This window comes from Pipistrellus hanaki (genome assembly GCF_964339955.1).
Source record: "Pipistrellus hanaki genome assembly, chromosome: 13".
Classification (NCBI taxonomy): domain Eukaryota; kingdom Metazoa; phylum Chordata; class Mammalia; order Chiroptera; family Vespertilionidae; genus Pipistrellus; species Pipistrellus hanaki.
Genome location: NC_140515.1, coordinates 53,028,152 through 53,053,315, shown reverse-complemented (window position 1 = coordinate 53,053,315; position 25,164 = coordinate 53,028,152). Strand labels below are relative to the sequence as shown.

The window sequence follows — 25,164 nt, the reverse complement described above, 5'->3', positions numbered from 1 at the left end:
TCCATGTCAGACAAGCATCGTTTCCCCACTAGAAAAAAAAACTACTTCCTGATATTCGCAAAAGGCTCCAAAGGAGTGTCTGTAACAGGTCACAGGGCACTGCTGGCCTGGTCTCCAGCCAGGGCAGAGAAACCCATTCAGAGACCCAGACCTGATTTTACCACAAATGTGTTGCAATAAACACATTGAGCAGTAGATGGCGCCACAATAATGCTTTTATCGACCAGTTAGTTCAAGCTGGGTGGCTCCTGGGAAGTGATGGGATTACTTGAGTAATTTATTTGCTCATAACCTTGGGCTGGGCCCCTTGTGCCTGTTCTTTCCCACCCATAGACTCTACTTTTCTTCCCTTCCTCTAACCTACCCAAAGGCTCGTGGAAGAAGCAGGGCTGGTGATGTCTGGAGGGTGGCCTGAGTTAGAGTCTGCACATCTACACAAGGAGGGCTGAGAAGGCTGGTGGAGCCTGTGGTCCAGGAATGCCAGAATGGCATGCCAGCAGGGCCTTGCAAAGAGGGACATGAGAATCTGAGCTTTCAAACATGCTGTGCCTCTTAACTCTGCAGGCACTGGCTATGGGTGGCATGTTAGGACAAATCCAGCTCCTCCTCTTGCTATGTAGAATCTTGGGGGAAAGCTCAACCATGCTAAGCCTCAGTTTCCTCATGTAAATGGATCAGTGTCAGGCCGGGCACATGGAAAACACTCAACAAACAGTAGCTAAAATAAGAGCAGTTATTAAGGCCTATCACTGAGCCAGGCACCTTATCCATCCTCTCGCTCAGTCTGATTGGGTATGCATGAGTCAACTGAGGCTGGCTTTGAGCTCAGGTCTGCCTGGCTCCAAGTCCATGCTCTTCCATGCCCTCCAAGAGCTGTGCCTGAGCCTTTTCTGGAAGCATGGGTGCAAAGCACTCATGGCTACTGTGCACCCAGCAGGACCTGCCACGGAATTCTCTGGCTCTGCAGCTCTGGGTGAGACACCCAATGTGATCACCAGTTACCTCTGGGATACAGTGACCCTTGAACAATGTGGGGCTTAGGGATGCTGACCCGCGTGCAGTGGAAAAATCCATGTATAACTTTTGACCCCTCTCAAAACTTTACTAATAGCCTATAGTTGACCAGAAGTCTTACTGATAATGCAAACAGTTGATTAACATATTTTGTATTATAGCCATACTAGTGGCCTGGTGCACGAATTCATGCACATTGAAAGGAAATTAGAAGAAATATTTTAGTATTGCTATTCAACCTTTCTCTATAATAGAAATGTCAACCAAATTCATGATCGACAATGACAGATGGATACACATGCATGCAATTGGCACAGCGAGAGCTTTTATGTATCACGCATGCACGAGTCAACTTAGCCTTTTATAGATATAGAATAAACTTGCTTAATTAGACCTGCTTTCTGATTTAGCTAAACTTTTTCGAGCACAGTGAAGCACCCCAACTTCTCTTTCAGGTAACACAGCAGTAAATATCAACAGGAAGCAGATTATTATTGCAGATCACTCGGGGAGAACAAAGGGTAAAATATTTAACTGCAGCAGTGTTTGACTATATTCTGCACAGTGAGAAAACCTGAAGTCACTTTCAAGGTCCACCATTTCTTACTTCTTTTCAGTCGGGTCTAAGCTGTCTAAATCTCTGTTTTCTGGCTAATGAAAATAAAATAGGATTCCACTGAGTCTCGTACCTACTCCAGAACCTCGGTAAGGATCAAATGAGATGAAGCATGGGAAAACACTTCACAGACATTTGACTACAGTGTACAATGTTTCCACCTGGCTATAAAGCAAGTTGTGTTCCTAGGCTGAAGAAACTCTAAGGAGGCTACCGCTAGGGAGAGGAAGTTGGGCACTGCTATGTAATGTCATTACCCAGATGGTCACTTAGCATATTAGGCTTTAAATAGAGAGATTATATACTGTTTTTCTATTTTTTAAAAAATATTTTATTGATTTTTTACAGAGAGGAACAGGGAGGGATAGAGAGTTAGAAATATCAATGAGAGAGAATCACCAATCAGCTTCCTCTGGCACACCCCCTACTGGGGATGTGCCCGCAACCAAGGTACATTGCCCTTAGCCAGAATTGAACCTGGGACCTTTCAGTCCGCAGGCCGACGTTCTATCCACTGAGCCACACCGGTTTCGGCTGTTTTCTATGTTTTAAACAACTTGGAAAAATTGATTCCAGAAAGAGGAAGGGAGAAGGAGAAAGAGATAGAAACATCAATAATGAGAGAGGATCATTGATCAGTTGCCTCCTGCATGCCTCCACTGGGGACCAAGCCCACAACCCAGGCATGTGCCCTGACCAGGAATCTTAACGGGACCTCCTGGTTCATGGGCTGATGCTCAAACACTGAACCACACTGGCTGGGCTGTATATTGTGTGTGTGTGTGTGTGTGTGTGTGTGTGTGTGTGTGTGTGTTTAATAATAAGGTAAGCTAGAGGAAAGAAAATCATAAGGCAGAGAAAATACAGTCACAGTATTTGTTGGGAAAAATCCACATAGAAGTGGGCCTGCGTAGGTCAAGCCCTGTTGTTCAAGGGCCAACGGCCCCTTCCTTTACAGTCGCTGCGTCCTGAGTGGGCAGCAGCAGCGCATTCTACCTACACCTCTAGAAACGGCGCTATGATTGCTCTAATTGTCATCATGGCCTGCCAGGCTCCTCGAGGCACCAATCCCTATCAGAACAGTCTTCACGGTCAAGGAGCTCACAGCATAAAACAGGGACAGAACGTTTTTAGCATCGAGGGTTTGGGAGCTAAGGGACCGGTAATAGCGGTCAGATGACTCAACAATTGAGACAGCTTTGCTTTGTGTTTGGAGGGTCAGTCGTAGCCATTGAATTCAATCCAATAATTATAACAATAATAAAAATGACTTCAGGTCTGTGGGACAGCCTGTCAAAGGAGAGAGCAACTGGGAGGCAGAAAACAGCAGTGATACAGTGAAACGGGGGAGGGAAATAGAAAAGAAGAGAGACAGAGAGAGAGTCAGGGCCAGGCTTACTCACTGGCACATCCCGAGTGCCTGGCCCCTGCTGCCACCATCATGATATCAGGAGGATCATCGTATTATTACGGAGACACATTTTTATATACAGGCGCCCAAAGGAACAGGCACTGAATGAATGATAACCCTGGGCTGGACCTTTTAGGATATTGCATCATAGGCTTTGAAAGGTGGCTGGCGCTGACCCCCTGCAGGCAGAGAACCACACAATAACGGAGGAAATTAAAAAGAGAACAATCACACTGAACTTTCAAGAGAACAGATGAGAAACCCTGGCTGAATGGGAATGAATTAAGTTTGGGATTTGCAGTTAGGCCCAGGGAGCCTGCAGCGCTCCGAACTCGGAGCAGTTACTCCCCGAGCTGTACAGAGGAAGATGCTAGATCAAGGGCATTGGAGCAGGAAAAAGGTATTCAATGCCTGGCCCCACCCACTAGCACGTGGGTGACCTTAAGGAAGTTATGTGAAAGCTTTAGCCTCCGTCTCCTCACCTGTAAAATGGGTCTAATGATGCCTGCATCCCCATCTTGTGATGGGCAAACAGAGTGCCTGCTCCTCACAGCAATGGTTCCTGTCCCCTCCCACTCGGGCCTCGTCAGCGTTTGTGGCCATCACGCTGGGGTTGCTCCTCATATTGTATTCCAGGTGAATGGGGCAGCCAGAGTCAGGCAATGTGGTGGCCTTGACAGTCCCTCTCAGGCCCCAATTCCCGAATGTGGTCCCAGCAAAGGCTCCCTCATCGCAGGGGTCTAGGGCCTGGAGTGGACCAGGCGGGGCAGGGGTACGGCAGGGAGGGGAGGGAAGCATTGGCCTCGCCCATGTGGGTGGGCAGTGTGCCCAGATGCTCTGCATGGAACCCATGAGGAAGCTGATCCTTGTCCACTAGATGTGCCCCCACCTCGAGGGCCCCAGGCTGGCCCTGCTGTGGTGCCGGCTAGAGGGGAAGGAAAAGGGGTCCTGGCCAAGGGAAGTTGGGCCTGTGACCATTGGCAATCACGATGCTCAGGGGGGGGCAACTGTGCCCCGGGCGGAGCTGGATGCTGGATTTCTCTTTATTCCCAGAGTCAGGCTGCTCTGTGTGGGGCGGTTCCCATGAGCATAGTGTGGCTGCAGAAAGGCAAGCGTTCACGTCTCCTGACTGAGCACTGTAGGTGAAAACATGCTGTTTCCATGGTACCAGTCACGGCCTGGGGAGAACTCGCAGGAAGGGACAGGAGGAGACGCCTTGATGAAACATCCAAGCTCAGGATGAAGGTTGTAGTGATCTTGTCCCTGAGGTACGGTGCCCACTCCCCTGCCAGGCCACATAACCCGGGGTTAAAGTGTTAACCGGAAGAAGTGCTTACCCAAGGGGGTGCACCAATGTCCTTTATGGGCTTTTATTTCAAACTACAAACTCGAGGTTCTATCTCCTGATACCTCTGTGATGCCCCCCTTCCCCAAAAGTGGACTGATCCTGGGGAGTGCACATAACTTGCAAAGAGATTCAAAAGATGTTTGAGAGTCACAGAGGGACTTCCCCGGGCCCTATTCTATACCAACATCGGGAAAGAGACCATATTCTGCTCTTTGCCCAGGAAAAGAGTAAGGAATGAGTCAGCGCTGTCTACCTCGGCGTCGAAGCCAGAGTGAAGGCCGCGCCGCGTGGGAGGCAGGCGTCTGGCAAGACAGATCTCCGACCAGAAGAGAAAGGCCCGAGAGGTGCTGGTTTGGAACCCAGGCGGGAACTTTGCGCTAAAAGGCTCCCTTAGGGAAGGCGGCGGGGACACACACACACGCTGACTGCACGGTGACGACAACGAGGGAAGGGCCTGCCAATCAGCCAGGGAAGTTAAAGCTCGGATAAAGCCATAGCAGGCTCCTTGTCATCCCCACGGGCCTGGCGGCTGGCGAACCCCGGGCAGGTGTATGCAGGCGAGGCTGCTGCCCATCCCTTCTGGGATGGCGTGTCTGCCCTGTGGCTGCTCTGCATACCCTTCTTTCCCTCTGTTCAGAAAGGGGGCACTTGCCCCTAACCTCCAGGAGGAGTTGGGTAAGCACTATGCATTGCCCCCCACCTGCACCCCTGCTCCCCACTCATTTGACGTTCTAGTTTTAAGCTGTACCTGTGTGTTGCCCTAGCCCTGTGGTCGGCAAACTGCAGCTCACGAACCACATGAGGCTCTTTGGCCCCTTGAATGTGGCTCTTCCACAAAATACCACGGCCTGGGCAAGTCTACTTTGAAGAAGTTTATGTTTAAAAAATGTGGTTCTCGAAAGAAATGTCAATCGTTGTACTGTTGATATTGGGCTCTGTGGACTAATGAGTTTGCTGACCACTGGGCTAGCCCCATGCTCTGCCTGCTGGCACCTGGAGCTGTGGAACCCACGCCCAACTAGCCAGTCCTCCTCTTGCTGAGTCTCCCCAGGCTCAGCCTCTGCTTCTCCCATGCTCTGCGTGCCCTCCGCTGGGGCCTCGCACCCGGAGAGCCTGGATTCCACAGGCGGGTGCCGCTGCTGCAGACAGAGCAGGCCCAGGCCGGTCACAGGAAGGGCACTGTGCTTCGAGACTGCGCCCTTGGCTTAGTCTCAGGGTAACAGACAGGAAGGCTGAGCCACACCTCGACTTCCTGGTTATGTCTCAGTGTGGCTATTTTGGTGACTCAGATGGCGGTGGCCATTCTCTTGCTGTCCCTTTTTTGTTTTGGAAAAGCAAGTGATCTTCCTGATATGGATTTTTCCTCCCACTCAAGGGACTTAGTAAATAACTCTTTCTGGAATGAATGAAAAAGTGCCTACTGACATCTCCATGTTCCCTAGATTGGCCTCTGTGGAAAAACCCACCTCTGGATTCTTCAACCATCCCTTTGCATCTATTCCTTCTTTCTCCTCCCTCAGCCCTTCTACCCCGACTCTCACACACTCTTCCTCAGTTTCTCCCCCTGCCCACCACCCTTTTCCTTTATGCCATCCGGGGGGCACAGGCATTAATTACAGATGGTTAAGTGTGCTGCCCCGGTTTCCGGGGAGAGCGGGCAGGACACCTGCGTTACGGCCTGGAGACTCACCCAGGGGATGCTGGAGGCAGGTTGGCCTCCCGGGGAGGCCGAGGTCCCTTCGTCAGCCACCTTCACACTGCAGCTCTGCGGCTGTGACCACTCTGGTTCTTCGTCCATTTGCTGCTCACTTTTGCTCTTCTGTTTCCTGATGATCTGGGGAGGGGGTGGGTGACAGAGAGGGAGAGTTACTGGAGAGTCCTGCTACGTGGAGCAACCGGGACCACCTTTGGGATTTTTCTTTCAGCCACGCAAGAGCTTGCTTTCCACAGAACGCCAGCCTCCTTCAGATCTGCCTTATGACAAAACAGTACAACTCTAGCCTTGAACAGTCCACGGCACTTGACAGTTTACAAAGAATCATTTTATGATGGCCATCACGTGCCAGACTCTGGGCCGGGCACCATAGATGCTTTACCTCATTTAATCCTCAAAACACTGCTAAGAGCTACAGACGGTAACTCCACCTGGTTTACAGATGATGAAACAGGCTCAGAGAGGTTAACTTATCAGTTAAGGATGCACAGCTCCTAAATAGTGGAGCTGGGTCTCAAAACAGAGTCTCTGGCTCTAAATCTTGATTTTAGGAAGCACCGGGAAGGCCTATGCAGGGGGCAGATAGCCGGAGTCATCAGGGCTGGCTTCAGCTGGCTTTGCACCGCTTGCTGTGTTGGGCACAGCCATGGGGATTGAATGAGTCCATTTACACAATCGTCTCTGGGCTCCCAACCTCCTACAGGCAGGAAGTAGCTGAGAAAACTGCTGAGCTGCCAAGATGAGCGTATTCCCCAAAGCCTTTTTGGACCAGACAAGATGATGAAGAGGAAGGCTGAGAGCCAAGAAGAGCAACGAACTACAGTGCACCCACAGGGACAGACCTGGGCCTCATCAAGGCGCACCCCCTGCCTGCAGAGTGGGGACCTGGCACGGGCACCAAGCAGGATTTCAGAACTGCTGTGGGCCAGTCACCTCCCATCTCTGCAGGTGGGTGGGGTGGTTGGCTGTCCTATTCCAGCATTGCATGTTGGTGTATGGGGACAGACGAGTTGTTTGCTCAGTTCATAGGTCTCCATCTTAAAAGGACCTGACTCTGAATCACATGTACAATAACTTTGATCTGTTATTGAATGAGGCATTTGGGGGTGTTTAGGTGAGAAGAGCGTCATGGGGAAGAGACATGAATTACTGTGACCAAAGGGAAGACTGAACTTGTCCAATGCTTCCTTCATCGTGTGACTCTGTGTGACTCTGTGTTTCTCCCAGGACAGGGAGAATATACAGGTGACCCCTGAATAACACAGGTGTGAACTCCATGGGTCTACTTAAATGCAGATTTTTAAAAAATCCACATATATGTGAATCCATGCAGTTCTAACTCATATGGTTCAAGGGTCAACTGTATTTTTCTTTTTTAAAAATATATTTTTATTGATTTCCGAGAGGAAGGGAGAGGGAGAGATAGAAACATCAATGATGAGAGAGAACTATTAATCGGCTGCACACCCCCTACTGGGGACCTAGCCTGCAACTTGGGCAGGTGCCCTGACCAGGAATTGAACTGTGACCTCCTGACTCATGGATTGACACTCAACCACAGAGCCACACCAGCCAGGCTTACCTGTATTTTTCTTACTGCAGTTGAGAATCTGCATAAGCAGAAAGCTGACTTAAATTATACATGGATTTTCAACTGCACAGGTGGTTACCCCCCTAACCCCAACATTGTTCAAGGGTCAGGTGTACCTCCCACCTTTGGCTTTGTGTTGACTGTGTGCCTGGGTTTAGCCAATGACATGTGAGGAGGGAGTGGGTTACAGGGAGTTATGGCTGAGCCTAGGCCTTGATAGATGTCATTGGCTTCCTCTTGCTGCCTTGTGCTTGGTCATGGCCATGAGTAGCTGATGTGCCCTCAGTAGGGCCCCAGAGTGAACACACTTGACCCAACCCACTGCTTTAGATGGAGCCAGAACAGATGCATGAGCGAGAAATAAACTGTGGTACAATAAAAAAACATATTTGCTGTTAGACTGATTTCTGGTACAGAGCTTCAAAAATCCTTGGAATAGTTTGAGTGACAGGAGTGCCTTTGTTATGCTAATGAGGTGACTCATGGCCAAGGCCACTAGATAGAAGGAGGCTGGTGGCTAAAAAACAAAACAAAACAAAACAAAAACAACCAGAGAAAGACAAATACCATACTATTTCACTTACATGTAGGATCTTAAAAACAAAATAAAGGAACAACCAAACAGAAACATATTCATAGATATAGAGGACAAACTGATAGTGGCCAGATTGGAGAGGATAGGCTGGATGGGTGAAAAAGGTGAGGGATGAAGAAGTACAAATTGGTAGTCACAGAGTAGTCATGGGGATGTGAAGTACAGCATAGGGAACATGCTCAATAATTCTGTGATGACTATGTATGGTATCAGATGGATATTAAACTTATTGGGGTGACCATTTCATAAATGTCTAATCACTATGTTGTAATAAGAAATGAATATAATATTGTATGTCAACTGTAACTGAAAAGCAATTAAAACCCCAATCATGTAAACCAAGGAACTTTAAGCTCTACCCCAACCTCTGGGGGGGGGGGGGGGGGAGGGACTAAAGATTGAGTTCATTCAGGTGGTCAATGACTTAAGCAATTATGCCTACTAAATGAAGCATCTATTAAAAACACTGAGGCTTGGGGGAGCTTCCTGGCTGGCACAGGCACAGAGAGGACAAGGAACATTTGTACACGCATCCCCCCAGATCTTGTGGTCCTATTATCTCTTCCACTGGCTGTTCATTTGTATCCTTCATAATAATAAAGAGGTCATTGTAAGTATTATATATCACTTTCCTGCGTTCTATGAGTTCTTCTAGCAAATGATCCAAATTGAGAGAAGTCATGGGGAAGCCCTGAATTTGTGGAGGGCTGGGCAGAAGTGGGTGACGTGGGGATTCCAGAGACTTGCACCGGCATCTTGTGGGACTGAGCCCCTCACGTGTGGAGTCTGTGCTAATGCTGCCTAGTGTCAGAACTGAATTGGATTCTATGGGGTGGAGCATTGGCTGTGAAACACAGAAATAATCCCATGTAAAGCCACAGAGTTTCGGGGTGGGTGGTTTCCAAGTAGTCATTACTGACACACCCGGTAAAGGAGTTTAGGCAACGTAGGTAGCAGGGGATGACTGTGAGCTTTTTCTGCAAAAGACTGAGAAGTGTAAGAGGAGGATACCCACACATGCACACACGCACACACAGGTACACAGGCATGCACACACATAATGCTCGAAACAAGAAGCCAGTGAGTAACTTGCTCAGTTGCTGGATTCTTGGCTCCCCACCCCCGCAGCTCAATCCCTAAAGGCAAACACACTCCACCCTTGGTCTTAGATTTGCAGTGCAGTCTCTCTGCGTTAGCCTCCAGAGCACAGAGGACAGAGCGACAAGGCACAGAAATGGTGCCCACGACAACAGCCGTGCCAGTGATTGCTCTGCAGCTCTCAGGAGGCCCTGCTCGGGGCCAGGGTGGTAAGCCGCGGTCATCGGATGGTGGGGCCACCTACCTTCTGCAAGATGGTCGTGGCCAGTTCCTCAGTCAGCTCCTCCTTGTGGTCCCGCAGGTAACTGGCCTCGTTCTGCTTGTCCTGCAGAGGGAGGGGAGAGAATGGCCAATTGCTGGGCAGGTTTGGGGTACAGTCACTTTGTGGGAGGGAGAGGTTGGCACTGGTTTCCTGACAACCAGCACTTTTTTCCTGGCAGCCAGGACCCCGCCCCACACCGCCCCAGAGAGGAGAAGGGGGTCCATACCAGGCTGTCCCCATAGGCTTCTGCTTTGGAAATCGCCTCCTCGATGGCCTCCTCGGCCACGCGTAAGGCAACAGCCAATGTGTCCATCATGCTGTGTCCTAGGAAACAGGACAGAGGTCACTTTCTGAAAGGGAATGACAAGTAAAACGATGGCTCCACTGGAAGCTCTGCTTAGCTCTTCTGCTCAGAGCTCTGGAGAGGGAGCTGAAGTGTTGGAGGAGGCTTTACTTGCAACTAGAAATTTATTTTTGCTTTTAACCTCTGCTCTGAGGGAACTGTTAGAATGGTATAAAAAAGGGGGAAGTTAATCAGTAAGTGGTACATTCTTTATAAGAATACTTCACTATGAATTGCCCAGGTATACTGATTTTTATATTCCAACTCCAAACACTCACTAGTTGGTCACCAGGTATCCGGTGGCTGGGTAGCAAATGCTCTTCTCTAGGCCACGCCTTGGATTTACTCATCTGTTTTGATGATGGATCCATATAAGAGGCAACAACAGGAAGACCCCTAGAGACTCCCATCCGGCAATACATAGTTGTATCAAGTGTTTACAATGCTACTGGGAGATGTGGACAGTATCTGAAGGTGCTTCTATTCTTCCAACCTTCCATTAGCTGTAAATTCCTAAGCAAGCTTACCTTCTGATTGCCTATAAAATGTTGAATCACTTCCTGAAACACTTCCTTCATTCTCCAGGTTTGCCTCAAAAAAGCTTCCTCCTGGGGGATGGGGAAGAAGAGAGAAAGAGAGAGAGAGAGAGAGAGAGAGAGAGAGAGAGAGAGAGAGAGAGAGAGAGAGAGAGAGAGAGAGGATCATGATTATCAAAGGTCTTCAGATATCATAATTAACATGCACTAAGTTGGCAGACCACCATTACCCACTTGAAGTTAGCCCTGCTAACAAGTTAGGGAATCACTGGGTTACACAACAATACTACACTTTGGATCAATCACATTTTTCTTCTCACGTTGATGATGCCTGATGTAGCATTGCTACCACCCCAACTTTCTTCCAATACCTTCTTTGGAGGCAATGTGGAGTCCAAGACAGAAAAATGGATTGAATTCAGAGAAATGTGAGGTCAGTTCCTTTGACCTGCAAATTATTGTATTAGTCATGTAACCTTGAGCAAGCACCCTGACCTCTCTGACACTGAAGAAGAGGACTAACAAGAGCGCTCTCCTCATGATGGCGATGAGACCTTGTATGTCTGCTCTTTAGCTACATCCATGGCACTGATTCTAACAGTTGCACTGAGAGATCTGGAGCTTAGCACAGGCCTTACACACTGTAGATGTTGCATATCATGATATGACAATCAAAATTCTGAAAATGGCCCAGCTGATGTGGCTCATTGTTTGAACGTCGACCTATGAACCAGGAGGTCACTGGTTCAATTCCAGGTCAGGGCACATGCCCCGGTTGGGGGCTTGTTTTCCAGTGTGGGGCATGAGGAGGCAGCCAATCAATGATTCTCTCTCATCATTGATGTTTCTATCTCCCTCTCTGAAATCAATAAAAAAATATTTTTAAAAGATTCTGAAAATAAGTTCCCTTAGATGAATTGAAGATGGAACCATTTATTCAGAATTCTCCTGAACAAATTATAGAGAAATTGGCTGTGCCTGAAGATTACCCAGAGAACTTTAAATAATATCTGAACGGGGTCCCCCTCCAGAGATTCAGAAGTAACTGACTGAGCATTGGAAGATGATCTGGGCACTGGATTGTTTTTTTAAAACACCTTAGGGGGTCCTAATGAGTAGTCAGGATTGAGGATGGCAGATGACAACCATACAAGGCTGTTGGGTGGTAGCTAGAAGACAATGGTAATGACTCCCCACTCATCGAACATAACCAGGAGGCCACCTAAGCACTTGAGATGGAACTAAATTTTTCTAGGTGGAGTGCAGAATAAATCTCATTTTATGATCACAGCTTTACAGGCTTGAGTACCATCTCATAAAGTGTTTCCCGTCTGCTTGACTTCATTATTTATCAAGAGGAAATCATCAATAAAATGATTTAATACCAATTGTATTAAAGCAACCAATTCTAATATTTCTATGAAATGTCTTGGTACCTACAAAACGCTTTAAGATTGAACTAGCTAGTGCAATATGGAGATCATAATATATGCCGGGCACTAGGCCTTGCTTTGAGAACACAGAGACAAAGGAGCTGTTGTCGCCACGTGGCCCCTCAGGGGCCCAGCTTAGTCAACCATCACCGGATGCAAAGTGCTAAGAGCTGTGACTGAGCGCCGGGTGAGAGAAGTGGTGACTCACAGAAGGCCCGGGACCTACATCTGTTCCCATCATGGAGGACAGTTATTCCCAGCAAACGATTACCCTTTGAAGTGACACTGGAGGATTTCAAAGCCCTGAGCTGGCCCACTTGGGATTCCTGTCAGCCTGCTCCACCAGTGGGGCCATGGGGAGAAATGGAAGGAGATGAGAATTGTGTTTCGTGCTGTGAGAGTCTCTACACGGGTTTGCTTTCCTTTCCATTTGCAGGGAGCCCTGGAGAACACCAATGAGATCTGAATTTGGGGACATGGAAACGGGTCCGTAAAGCAGACCAGAGGGTGCACAAGAGAGGACAGGATAGACGACATGCATATGAGTGAGCCGGTTCTATTCTGGAACTTTCTTGAGAAATATTTTTGGGTTGAAAAACTACTGTGAACACCATTACTTTAAAGTTCTCTTTTCTGCCTCCATTCCTAGAAACATTTTTTTTTTTTTTTTTTAGAAAACCCCACAAAGAGAAGATAAAAATAATAGGTGGCAATCTTGGGCACTGCCCTCTTTGCCATAGGCAGAAAGACAGAGATTCTAACAACCACCACAAAAGGCGCTAATGACCCCAGGTTTAATGCTTCCATCCTATTTTGGAGAATACCAAATAATGATGGTGAAAAAGCTCTAAATGAGATGGAGGAGATTCATCTCTACCTCTTTCTTGTGAATAAAAAGCATTCATCCGTGTCAGCAAAGTAATGGGGGAAAAACCTCCCTCTAGACAGAAAAAAAACAGACTTTTTTGGATGAGGTGCTTTTCATATCCTGACAACAATTTCTTTGTACTGGCTGGTCTACTAGAGCTATAGCATATACTTCCTCATTCTGGCTTCCCTACATTGGCTGTGTGAACTGAATAAAACAGCGTACACAGGCGTCATCCTTTCTTTCACTCTCCCCTTCCCTCACATTCGGAGTCTGGTATAAGGAGCATCTTGGAGTAGGAGGAAAGGGAAGTGGGGGCCACATTATCCGAGTGCAGACCTAGTCTACTCAACCGACCCAAGATGCCTTGCTGATGCTTAAATCCTTAGGGAAAGATGACTAAGAATCTTTTATTTCTAAGGATCCAGATTTAGAATGTCCATGATTTGCAGAAATACTTCAGTCCTCTTTGCTCCTAATATACCCAGCCCACTGGGGATGCTGGAACCGAAGGACTCAAAACTTAACAGAAGCTTTGATTGAGGTTCTATTTTTGCCTCCTCACTAGAGGGGGATATTTAAGGAGCTTGTCCTGTCCAGGTGAGTGTGCCTCAGCATACGGGGCCTCCAAGCAAGGCCTTCTTCTACCCCCCATCCCCCCCATCCCTCTAAGGACTCCGGGAGTAAGAGGCGGCCAGCATACCTAGGATGTCGAAGCCCGCTCCGCTCTCCAGCCGGTGCTTTCTGTACAGGTTTTTCAGGACCTTGGCGCTGCCAAAGCGCTTGAAACGGCTCTTCACGTTATTGTAGAACCATTCCAGGGACTGGGTCCGCAGAAGCCTGAGGAAAACACAGAGTTACAGAAGAGAACATCAGAATAACAAGATGAGATTGTTGAATGGTGGATCGCAAAGGCTGCTGCCTGGAGAGTGGGGGGAGAGTCTATGGATTCCACAGATCAGTTGTTGAGACTCGTGCCCTAGCAACCCCATGGGGGTGAGATGGGAGAAGAGCTTTGAGGGAGGCTGGAATGGAAGGGATCAAAACCAACGGAGCTGAAACCAGTTTGGCTCAGTGGATAGAGCGTCGGCCTGTGGACTGAAAGGTTCCAGGTTCGATTCCAGTCAAGGGCATGTACCCTGGTTGAGGGCACATCCCCAGTAGGAGGTGTGCAAGAGGCAGCTGATCGATGATTCTCTCTCATCGATGTTTCTAACTCTCTATCCCTCTCTCTTCCTCTCTGTAAAAAATATATAAAATATATTAAAACAAACAAACAAAAAACAACAGAAATACCATTGCCCATAGAAAGGTCTATGTAAGAATCCATTTCTGAAACGGCCTGGTGGTGGATGCCAGCATACCCTCTAGCTTCTTCTAGAACTTGCCCAGGTGTCACTCACAGGGCTTGGGCCCAGCAGCCTTGGGCAGGACCTGCCCTACTGTCCCTATCTGGCCCTCACGGAGCCTCCTCCAGACTTGAGGCTGCTGGCCCTGACCTCCCTGAACTTTCCTATATCTCAGGTGATCTCCGTAGCTCTCGGCTCCACTCCCATGCTTGATTCATTCCTCTTTGTATGGTTCAGAGTTTGACTCATACACAACCAGGCAGTTGTCAACCAGCAGGATGGGAGGGGAGAGGGGGAGTGAAATGATATCTTTTAGCCTCAGCTGTTTGGAGGCAGGAATAAAGGTTATGTGAATATGGCTTTTTTTTTTTTTTGCCTTCTTATTTCAAAAGCTGATTGGGACTGCCTTCTTTTACTTGTCAGAACCAACTTGAGGTAAGAGAACTCAACAGAGTTCATTTGAAGAGCTGCAGTTCTTGCTCTAGCGGCAGGAATTTGTACTCCAAGCTACACTGGCCCAGAAGGGAAAAGCCTGCATCTTCCCATGCTGATTAGTATGACCGAGACAGCAAAGAACAGTCAACACTTAACGGATTCTTCCCCAACCTCATCACTCAGCGTGTGGCCTTGGAGATGTCGCTTTATCTCCCTGCATCTCATCTCCCTCGTCCTCAGAATACAAATGAGCACAGCTTTTTGCAACTGAAGTTCCAGCTCCACACAGTTGCATCTGACACGGCCTCCCCTCTCAGGTCCTGGCGCATCAACGTGCCAGTTCCGCTCCGATAACATCTTCACGTTCACATTAAGAAATGTGCCCAATTCCCACCTTTTTGCTTGATTCACCTGTCCCATTAGTGGTAACATCATGCTCTATAGTGAGGAGTGTTCCCTTCCAGTGAAGGCCCACGCTGGTTGTTGGAGTCTCTATGGCTTACAAGTAGTGTTGACGCCCTCGCTCCCACCCCCTCCTCAAACAATCCCATGCGTATTCCACCGGCATTGCCCTCCGTGGTCCCAGACCTGCCTGTGAAGGCAACGGGCCATGCCATCGATCTCCGCTCAGGTGCCATTCCAGCCCACAATGGATGTGTTTGACCCCTTCACTGTTTCCGAAATGCTGTTTTTCCTCTGGCTCCCGCGATTCTCTCTGACTTTCAGAATGCCTGTTTCCCTTCTCAATCTCCGCCCTTGGTAATGACTTGTCTGTGTTGGGAGTTTGGAGGAATAACAGAATGAAAGCTTTTCATATTAAGGAATACAGAGATGTACCAAGCCATTTAGAAGTATAGAGATAAATATCACAAGAAAGCTAACGTAGAAGATGATTGTATTTAGCAAGCAGGACTAGGGTGGCGGTGGGGGGGAAGAGGATAGCTATGGTTTTTTTGTACAATCCATTAAGAGGACCAGCTGACATTTTGTGTAGGTGCATCTATGACTTTGATGACAAGAACATTAAACACAGATCCAAGGATTGAGCTCTTAGCTTAAGGTCCCTGAGAAGTCCCTTACTGTCCCTTCTGGTGGCAGACACTTAGCATTCTGCAGGAGCTATGTGGAAATCCAGGCTTACACAGTGAAATCCCCGGGAACACACATGTCCCCGCAGTTGCTGCCCACAGAGCCTGAGTGGAGAGTCTGCCTGGAACAGGTCAGCACCCTTCCATTCAGACCTGGCTCTCCGGCTCCCGGCTGGAATGCGGCGGGAGCCCAGCCGCAGACTCAGCCGACTGCAGGGAGGGCAGGCAGCAACACCTGCCAGCACGCGCCACCTCAGGGCTGTCTGAGCAGCAGCCGAATGCATTCTTCCTGCCTTTGCAGTGTAGTCAATCAAGAGACGAGAAATACATTTTTCCATTAAAAAAATAAAATAAAACCAGTAGTACAAAATGTCCCTTTAAATCCATTGTGCAAATGTTTGCACAGATGCTCATACGCAAAACACTGAACATGTATGCACCAAACAGGACCCAAATGATCCCGTCCTGTCACAGACATCCATGACAACAACCAGGCAGCCGATGGCAGAGGACGATAGTACGTAATCAATAAGAGGGAGCGTGGAAATAAAGGGCAAGTCAATAGGGGTGAATGATGAAAATTACCGGAAGCAGAGGGTTTCTCTCTGGCACGTTCTTCTACCCAGATGGAGTTCAGGTGTCTTGAGATGGAATGAAATGCCAGGGCATAGATAACGGGGGGACAGGGGTCCCCCAATCTTCACTCCATGTCCTCCTGGCCAGGAAAACCCAAAGACAGAGCATGAACCAAGAATCCTTCTGAGGAAGACCTGGGGCTCCTGCCAGAGAGCTCCCCCCGAGGGAAGGAAGGCGCGGCGCACAGCACACTGCCACCATCTGTTTCTATTACCGGCTTCGGAGGGAGGCGACGCGAGCTGTGAAACCGCAGACATCCAAGCTGAGAAAAACCCGTCCGCACGTGCGTGCGTGCGAGGCGGGAGGGAGAGGGACCAAAACTCATCTAAGGCTGCCCAATTGAATAACACTTTGTGGGGAAATGCCATGTGAATGTTTGCTCGTATTTACTTTTAAAAAAATATATTTTTTTTTATTGATTTCAGAGAGGAAGGGAGAGGGAGAGGGAGATAAAAACATCAATGACGGGAGAGAATCACTGATCGGATGCTGCCTGCACGCCCCTCACTGGGAATCGAGCCTGCATCCCGGGCAGGTGCCTTGTTTGGGAATTCAACCGTGACCTCCTGGTTCAGAGGTCCATGCTCACCCACGGGGCCACGCTGGCCAGGCTGATTTTTATTTTTAGTTTTACTCTCTTGCTTTGTAAATTCCAGATCCTGTGATAGAGAAGCACCCAGGACGTGGTTTCATCGTGTACTTTCTCATGAGTCAGACCATCGGGTCTGCTTTGCTAAATGTTCTCAACATAGACATGCCTGCCATGGCAGCAAGAGCCAGAAAAGTGGGGGAGGAGGGGGAGGAGGAGTGGAAGAGAAACCAGGGGGTTTCTCTGGGCAGGGCGAGCGGGCACTGTTCCGGGGGGGCACAGGAGGGTGTGCACATGTTTTGCCCCGTTCATACTGACTCCAGCGTGTGCACATGTAGCCACAGCGTGAAGACCTCACGCTGGCTGTGACCACAGGCAGTTTATTTTCGGAGTGTCAGCATCCTCATTTATTCAATAGGCATCATTCCCACTGCCACCTTGTTGGAAGGATCAGAACAGACCATCATGCTTGTGGCGCTTTATAACACATAGTATACTTTAGACTGCGCCTATCAGTACCACCTCCTCGGCAAAGCACGGTTAGCAACGGGCACGGGTAACACAGATGATGAAGGGGACATCACAGAACATTTCTCTGTGACCCCAGGCACCTGCTTGAAATGTGACCCCTGCAACGGCCCTCCCGTCCTGCTGCGAGCCCCCCTCCCTTGTGTGTAGGGAGGATGAATTCAGGAGGCCACCAGCACAGAAGGTTCTACAGAAACATCTCCTAACTGCCCAGTGCCATCCCCAATGCCAGGTGGGCCAGTCTGCTCTCTGCCCAAGACCTGGGTTGATTTTTCAGGTAAGATTTCATCCTGGGGCTAAATAAAACAGAAGGTCTTGATTTAAAATTTCTGATCAAACACACACACACACACACACACACACATACACAAAGATGCATGCACACACACACGCACAAAGGGAGCAGAACATTTGACAGGAAAGAGTTGGATGCTTCTCTCTACAGGATCTAGGCATGGTTTTGAAGAATGTGCTTTTCTCATGATTGTGAAGCGGCAGGTAGAATATTCTGCAAGTCATCACGTGAGCTCCCACCCCTGTGTGCTTGCGTGTGCATGACTCAGAGTACCCACGGGGGACCCAGGCTCCTGCGCACAGCTCACCACTGTTACACAGACAGCGCCTGCTGAGCAAAGGACCTTAGATAAACCAAGAGCACTCAGGAGGAGAGGAGGAGATTGGTTTTCCTGCCCGCTGACAACTAACCCCACCCTCTGCCGGTGGGTCCCTTTCTTCCAGACGAGTGTGTGTGCAGAATTCTGTCTACATTTTGCTGGAATGCATTGCATCAGGAATAGGTTCTGTCCACTTACACAGGATCTACATGCAAACTCCGAAAAGGCACAGGCCTCACCTACTCCTTTTCATGCAAAAATTCAGCCATGGCCACTTCTTACCCAAACAGGAACACATTTGCAGTCTGCAAATCAAACGTGAACTTTACGTATTTTTGTTCAATGGTAAATCTCCAAAAAGAGGTTGCTGCTGTTGATTGATTTGAAAAATAAACTGAAATCGTGGCGTGATCTCTGAAAGGGGCCCAACACGAGTCATCCGACCGGCCAATCTATCCGGGCTTGTCATGCGCGGTGAAGGTGCTAGCGGGTCTGACTCACAGGAAGTGCCGTGGTAAACCCAAAGAGAGGGTCCAGGGGTGGACAGAGGAGAGCAGATGGAGGACATTGCAGTGCTCGAGCACTCTTCCAGCTGCATCCCTCCAGCAACACTCCTGTTCTCCTAAGTCATGGAGCTCATCTTCATTGAGGTCCACACCGCCCCTTTGTGCCTGTTAATAACAGAGGATCACACATCCCCTTCCCAGTGTCCAAGCTATTTGAGCAGAAGGGACCTTCTGGTAGGTTCTGTGGCGATCCCAAGCCTCTCTGCTGCTGGCTGCCTCCTGAGAAACTCGGGAAGCCTGAGCTCGGGGGTCGGGCTGAGGACACTCTCCTCGGGGATGGAAATCGTGCACATTTCTTACAATCCCACCTCCAGAGCGGGAGCCGGGCCAGAGATGCCAAGCATGGAGGTGGCGGCGGTGGGCTGTTTTCTATTTTATGTTAGCAGTCTCCACACGGTGGACTTCAAGGCTCTGAATAGCAAGATCTGGTACATCTGTCTGTAGCCAAAAATACCTCCTGAGAGAAGCCTTGAATAAATTGCTCTTGGAGGGGCCTTTTGGCTGTGCTCACCCAACCTGAAACCACTGCCCAGGATTCGACGAAGAACCCCAGGGTCTATCCTTTTGAAAATCTTCAGATTTCCGAATTCTTTAAAAAAAACAAAAAAACAACAACTATATTTTATTGATTTTTTTACAGAGAGGAAGGGAGAGGGAAAGAAAGTCAGAAACATAGATGAGAGAGAAACATCGATCAGCTGCCTCTTGCACACCCCCTACTGGAGATGCGCCTGCAACCAAGGTACATGCCCTTGACCGGGATCGGACCCAGGACCCTTCAGTCCGCAAGCTGAGGCTCTATCCACTGAGCCAAACCGGTTTCGGCAGATTTCCAAATTCTTGAGAGCACCGCATGCAGAGGGTAAGCGAGTCAACTAGAGACCCTGAGTAAACCCTGACCACCTCCTGCCCGTGGGATCTCGGGCAAGTTCCTTGACCCAGCCTTTCCTCAGTTTCAGCATCTGCCAAATGGGTGCACCACCACTATTAGTGCTGCCTTATAGAGTGGCTATGAGGGTAACCTCAGAACAGGGATTCGGCACAGAGTAAGCTCTCAGTGATGTTAGCGGTTACACACAAAAGCGATTTCCCATCTCCACAAGCCTTTTCGGTTGTGGTTGGCAGTGGGATCAGAGAGCCAAGGCCCAGCCTCTGAAGACGGTGAAAGCCTCCATGGCAACAGCGGAGCCTTTTCTCCGGGCGCTGGCAGGGCTGCTGATCCCCCGGCACACGGATGCAGACAGGAGGAGCGAGGACGATGGGGGAGCGCGCTGCTTCACCCAAACATTAAAGCAGGGGCTTTGCCAGGGAGCACAGCTGCTGTGCTCGGAGCGCCCAGATTCTCCTTGCAGTTGTCATCGTGCCTGGCAAAGGACATGTTCCCCCTTTCAGAGAGGCGGATGCCTTTGCCCGGTGCTTCATCCTTGCCTGTGCTCTCAGCCCGCTGCTTCGACATGGGAGGGGGGCTCTGGGCAGATCTGCCGGGATGAGCCCCATATGCCCAGCTGCTCTCACAGCAGCTCACCTGGGGCTGGTCCAGACACTCCTGTATGCAGTTCTTGGCCTGAAGTCACACAGGGGTTCTGGCTGGATAGCCTCCCTGCCATCATGGACCCGTTGAAAACAATCTGTGATTTCTTGGGTCACTGAGAGGAGGGTTTTGTTGGAGGAGAGTTGAAATCAGGGGCTGGGAATCATTTGCAGAGATCTCCCCATTGCATTGCCATGCTGCCTTTGTCGTGTGCTAAACTCGACTTCGTCTCATACTACAGTGAGGTTTAGGGCAGAGCAGATGCACCTTCAGTCAGAAGAGAAAAGCGGAAACAGATCCCAGCCTAGGTTCAGAGAGCTGGTTCCAGCCCGCCTCTGTCACACAGCCGCCATGTGACCACGCTCAGGTCACTGCTCTCGCTGAGCATGGTTTTCTTATCTCGGGCACTCCACAACCACATGAAGATGGAATTATAGTTTAAGTTGGAACATGAGTTAAAAAATTTTTTAATCCTCATCCAAGGGTATGCTTCTATTAATTTTAGAAAAAGAAGGAAGATAAAGAAATAGATAAGAAAGATAGAGAAAGAGATAGAGAGAGAGAAACATCGGTCGGTTGCCTCCTGCACACACCCAGACTGGGGAATGATGCTTCAACCTTGTTGGTGTGTGGGAAAATGCTCCAGCTGACTGAGTGATCCCTCCAGGGCAAGTGTAGGATTTCACTGCCATTTGGGGCATGTCCAGATGTGGTATAGCCTGAGAAAGCAAAACCAGGGAAGCCCACCTGTGAAGGGTTAGAGGTCACAGGTATGGTCTGAGCACTTAGGGTCAGTGTGTGTATGTTGGGGACTGGGGAGGAAGAAAAGAGGGGTGAGGTGTTAGGCTGTACAGCCTAAATGTATCTGGGAAAAAAGGGGGAGGGTGTGTGTGTGAGAGAATGAGAAAGAGACTAACACTATGCCTATCATGTATACAGGTTCCAGAGCAGGTCGGATGAGGAGGCAGGCAGGGGAAGGGAAGGAGAAGAGGAGAACTGGGAGGGGAGGACAGGAAAAGGAGGAGGAGGAAGAGGGACTGTGGAGTGTGTGAGATAGATGTCGTGTGAGAGCATATTGTGGATGAGAAGGAGATGGGGGGAGGGGAGAGAAGGAGGACAGGAGGTAGGCAGAAGAGCCAGAGAAGGAAGGGAGGGAGGGAGGCAGAGAGGGTACCTGTGTATGTGTGACTCCGTGTCTGTGAGTGTGTGGTGTGTATATCAGCCATGACCAGGGGCTGTGTGCTCACTCCCACACGTTCCTCAGAAAGCTTCTGGCTCTGGCGAAGCTCAGGCAAGGCTCTGGGGACCTCTCTCCTCCGACTGCCTCCAAAGCACAGCTGGTTCTCCCCGTGTGAAGGCAGAGGATGAGGAGGCGCCCCAGGGTCCTGCCCCACTTGCCGGGCCTGGTCCGCCCTCGGGACGGTGGTGGTGGGGGGCATGTTGGCTGGGGCTTCTCAGAGCTGCACCACCTGTGTAGGCAGCAGCTAGAAGCTGACTCACCCGCTCGGCTCAGGGAGGGGGGGTGCTGGGACCTGGGGAAGCTCTGGCGCAGGAGGTCTTCCTGGAAGCCATGCATATTGTTGTTGCTGGTTTTGCGTGCAAGTGGGATGGTGTTTTGACCAGGCTGAGAACAGCGATGAGGAGAGAAGCAAAAGGAAAGCTGGGGGCACCTCACCTCTGTGCCTGAGCAATGCCGAGACAGGGCGGCTGCCGTGCCCTGCTGTTCCAGTGCTGGGCAGGAGCTGCTGGTGGGCCATGGCAGACTGGCGTCTAGGGTCCAGCCAAGGGCCAGAGAGAGTAGGCGAGGGGCTCAGCTTCCTGGAGGGGAGGGGCCACCAACTCCAAAGCTGTGATGTACCAAGGGACCCGGACCTCCCAGAACGGGAAGCCCAGTGGCCAACTCCACTTTCTGGGGTGGCAGCCCCTGAGACGGACTTGCCTCCGGAGGCCAGTGGGGGTAGCATCATGCCCGCAGGTAAGCAACATGAGACAGTGGAAAGATTCTGGCTTTCAGAGTCAAAGAGAGGATTCCACATCCAAGCTCAGAATCTAATCAGCTGCGTGACTCTAAGCAGGTTACTAACCTCTCTGAGCCCATCTCCTACCCTGTGAGTCAGGGATAGCAGGCTTCTAAGGACTTGGTGAGCTAACCTATACAGCATGCCTGGCACTCAGGAAGTGGGCCATGCCTTTCAGTTCTCCTCTCCCTCCTTTCTCAGGGTTCCGGGTGGCCAACTGGAGTCCCATGTGACAAGGCAGCCCGTGACAGCCCTAGGCACAGCTGAAAGCATCCCAGAGCAAAGCCCCAGATAATTCTAGAACACCCCCAGTCAGCAGGAGAACTTGTCTTGAGAGTCAGATTCACCTGGGGGAGGGATGTGGGGAGATGTAACCCATGCCTTATTGGGAGGGTGGGGGGGTCCCAATTGGGGCAGGCTGGCTGGGATCAAGGGGAAAGGAGAGAGAGTCCAGGAGGGATGCAAATAATCTGGGGAGGGGGCATCTTTGGGGTTTTGAGATGCTGACCACGAACAGGCTGCAAAGACCTCAGGGTCTGTGAACTGAGAGTTAGTGACAGTTTTAGAACCTGGAGGAGAAGAGGCTGCAGCCCCAGGAGCACCCCCTGTGCAGTCACAGGGCAGTGGCCTTGTCCTGCGAATGAGCAGGAACGAGCAGGCCGGGCAAGGGAAGGCTCAGCCAGAGCGGAGCCCACCTCCAGGCCTACAGGGCCTCCGCCCAGAGTCACAGCTTCTGAAATGCATCCTAACGCGTGTCTGCAATGCCATCTCCAATCCTGGGCACCATCACCGGGGAGAGGGGGAGGTGAAGACTTCCCTGGGCAACAATCACCTTCCTTGGGGGGGCTCTGGGGAGAGGAGGAGGCAATCCAAACAGGTCCCCTTTCTTGTTTGAATTCTCCCTACTCTCCCCAGCTCTTGATGCAGCTTGGACACGAAGCCTACAGTCTAACTGGTAGATCAAGCATGCTATTAAATGTGAGAATTGGAAGTGACAAGGAAAATGCCCTGTGCCATGACGCTAATACTCATTAAATCACTCTCGCCTGTGATTTCAGATAAAATACAAGCCCACTAAGAGTGTACTTAGCGACTGTCTGCTCATATGTGTGCCCGGTGATTTAAATCAAACACAGAGACGCCTTTTCAGAGTAGACACGGGATGTAAAGTACAGCATAGGGAGTAGAGTCAATAATCTTATATAATAAAAGCCTAATATGCCAATTGTCCCTTCAACCTGGAGTTCTACCAAGGGGTGGGGCTGGAGCTGGCCTGCCAACCACTCATGGCCCCTCCCCCGGCCAGCCCAACCAAATGGTCCCCAATCGGGGCAGGCTGGCAGGATCCTACCCGTGCATGAATTCGTGCACCGGGCCTCTAGTGTTGTAATAACTACATATGGTGCCAGGTAGGTACTAACCACCATGCTGTCCACCTGGAACTAATACAAGATAACATAGAATGTAAACTGTTGTTGAAAAATAAAATTTTAAAGGGGAAAAGAAAACATGGAAAGGTTCGTGTTGTCTTTGATTTGTCACATGGCCATTAAAACTACTGTTGCACGCCAAAACCGGTTTGGCTCAGTGGTAGAGCGTCAGTCTGCGGACTGAAAGGTCCCGGATTCGATTCCGGTCAAGGGCATGTACATTGGTTGCGGGCACATCCCCGGTGGGGGGTATGCAAGAGGCAACTGGTCGATGACTCTCTCTCATCGACGTTTCTAGCTCTCTATCTCTCTCCCTTCCTCCTCTCTGTAAAATATCAATAAAATATATTTTTTTTAAAAAACAATCAATGTTTAAAAAGACACATAAAAACTACTGTTGCGGAGAAACACCGTATTCTTTCATTAAAAATACAGTGTCTGGCGCCGGAAGAATGACACATGTGGATCAGGAAACCCAACTCCGCAGTCTCACGCTAACAGCCTGACCCTGAAGCTGGCCAGCGGAGGTGGGTTTTCTTCTCCTAAAAGGGAAACACTATCCTGTCAACGTAGAGTTGAGTTGGAGACCAGAAACCATCCTTCAGCAGAACTGGCATCAGGAGAGAGTCTGGCTGGTCAACAAGGAGAGAGGGCTCTGTCCACAGATGTCTGCCTCACACCAGGGCGCCTGTCATAGCGAAGGGCACCCTCCTCTGCTGTCCCTCCCCTTCTTTTTCCCCAGCTGTCCTGGGGGTGACACTGCCCTCTAAGTCCCAGTGCACGAAGCCATCCGAACACAGCCACCGCCCTTCACACAGTGGCCCTTCACAACATGGCAGCTTTCCACACAGGGCATTGGCCAAGCTCCTTCCTGGCCAGCCCCGAGCACTCGGGGGACACGTTACAGGCACCCCCAGCACTGTCAGCCTCCTATGGGGGGTCCAGAATGGTCAGGGGTTTTATACAAGGTATCAAAGCTCGCCAAGCAAGAAAGAAGTCTGCCTAGAAACAAAACTGGACACGTTGACTTTTCCTGATGAAATTCTGAACACGACCAGTGCCCGTGGAGTGCTTTTCAGCATCCAGTAGCGCCATGCAAGGTACTTGTCGGTAAGCTCTGGGGAGAGATTGTCCCAAGGTCAGAAATACAAGGATGGAGAGAAGGACTTTCATGTTATTATTAGAGATGCACACAGCATAGGAAGTGACTTTCCTTGACCTTGTCCCAGCGAAATAGATTCATAGGCTCTCACACATTCATGGCCACACACACCTTCGCCTGAAAACCCTGTACATAATTTGAGAGAAGAAAATAGAAAACTACAGAGTGCGGTTTTAGGGAAGCAAATGCAATTCTGCATAACAAGCTGCTCACTGCCCAGAAATGTCCAGCAAAGAGGCATGCGCCTCAGAGCTTCATGTACAAAAGCTTTATGATAATGATTGCATTCCTGAGAGCCTGGGAGAAAATTCCGTTAAGCCTCGTGTACTTTTTTAGTTTGGGGTTCTGGGGTGAGTTTTTGTTTCTTGTCAATTATTTATTTATTATTT

General features: G+C 49.7%; 1 protein-coding gene across 2 annotated transcripts in view; it reads right to left on the bottom strand.

Annotated features, from left to right (window-relative positions):
• MYRIP (myosin VIIA and Rab interacting protein) overlaps nucleotides 1-25,164 on the bottom strand; it is a 140,811-nt gene that overhangs the window by 31,510 nt on the left and 84,137 nt on the right. Inside the window, exons 1-6 of one of the 2 annotated variants that reach the window (XM_084902845.1) lie at nucleotides 16,287-16,415; nucleotides 13,533-13,669; nucleotides 10,520-10,600; nucleotides 9,876-9,973; nucleotides 9,632-9,712; nucleotides 6,080-6,223 (exon numbers count right to left, since the gene is read on the bottom strand). In XM_084902845.1, coding sequence (XP_084758971.1) covers nucleotides 6,080-6,223; nucleotides 9,632-9,712; nucleotides 9,876-9,965 — 315 coding nt within the window. In that variant the 5' untranslated portion in view covers nucleotides 9,966-9,973; nucleotides 10,520-10,600; nucleotides 13,533-13,669; nucleotides 16,287-16,415. Of the gene's footprint in view, nucleotides 1-6,079; nucleotides 6,224-9,631; nucleotides 9,713-9,875; nucleotides 9,974-10,519; nucleotides 10,601-13,532; nucleotides 13,670-16,286; nucleotides 16,416-25,164 lie in introns of those variants that run through there. The other variant, XM_084902844.1, reaches the window with a different exon arrangement.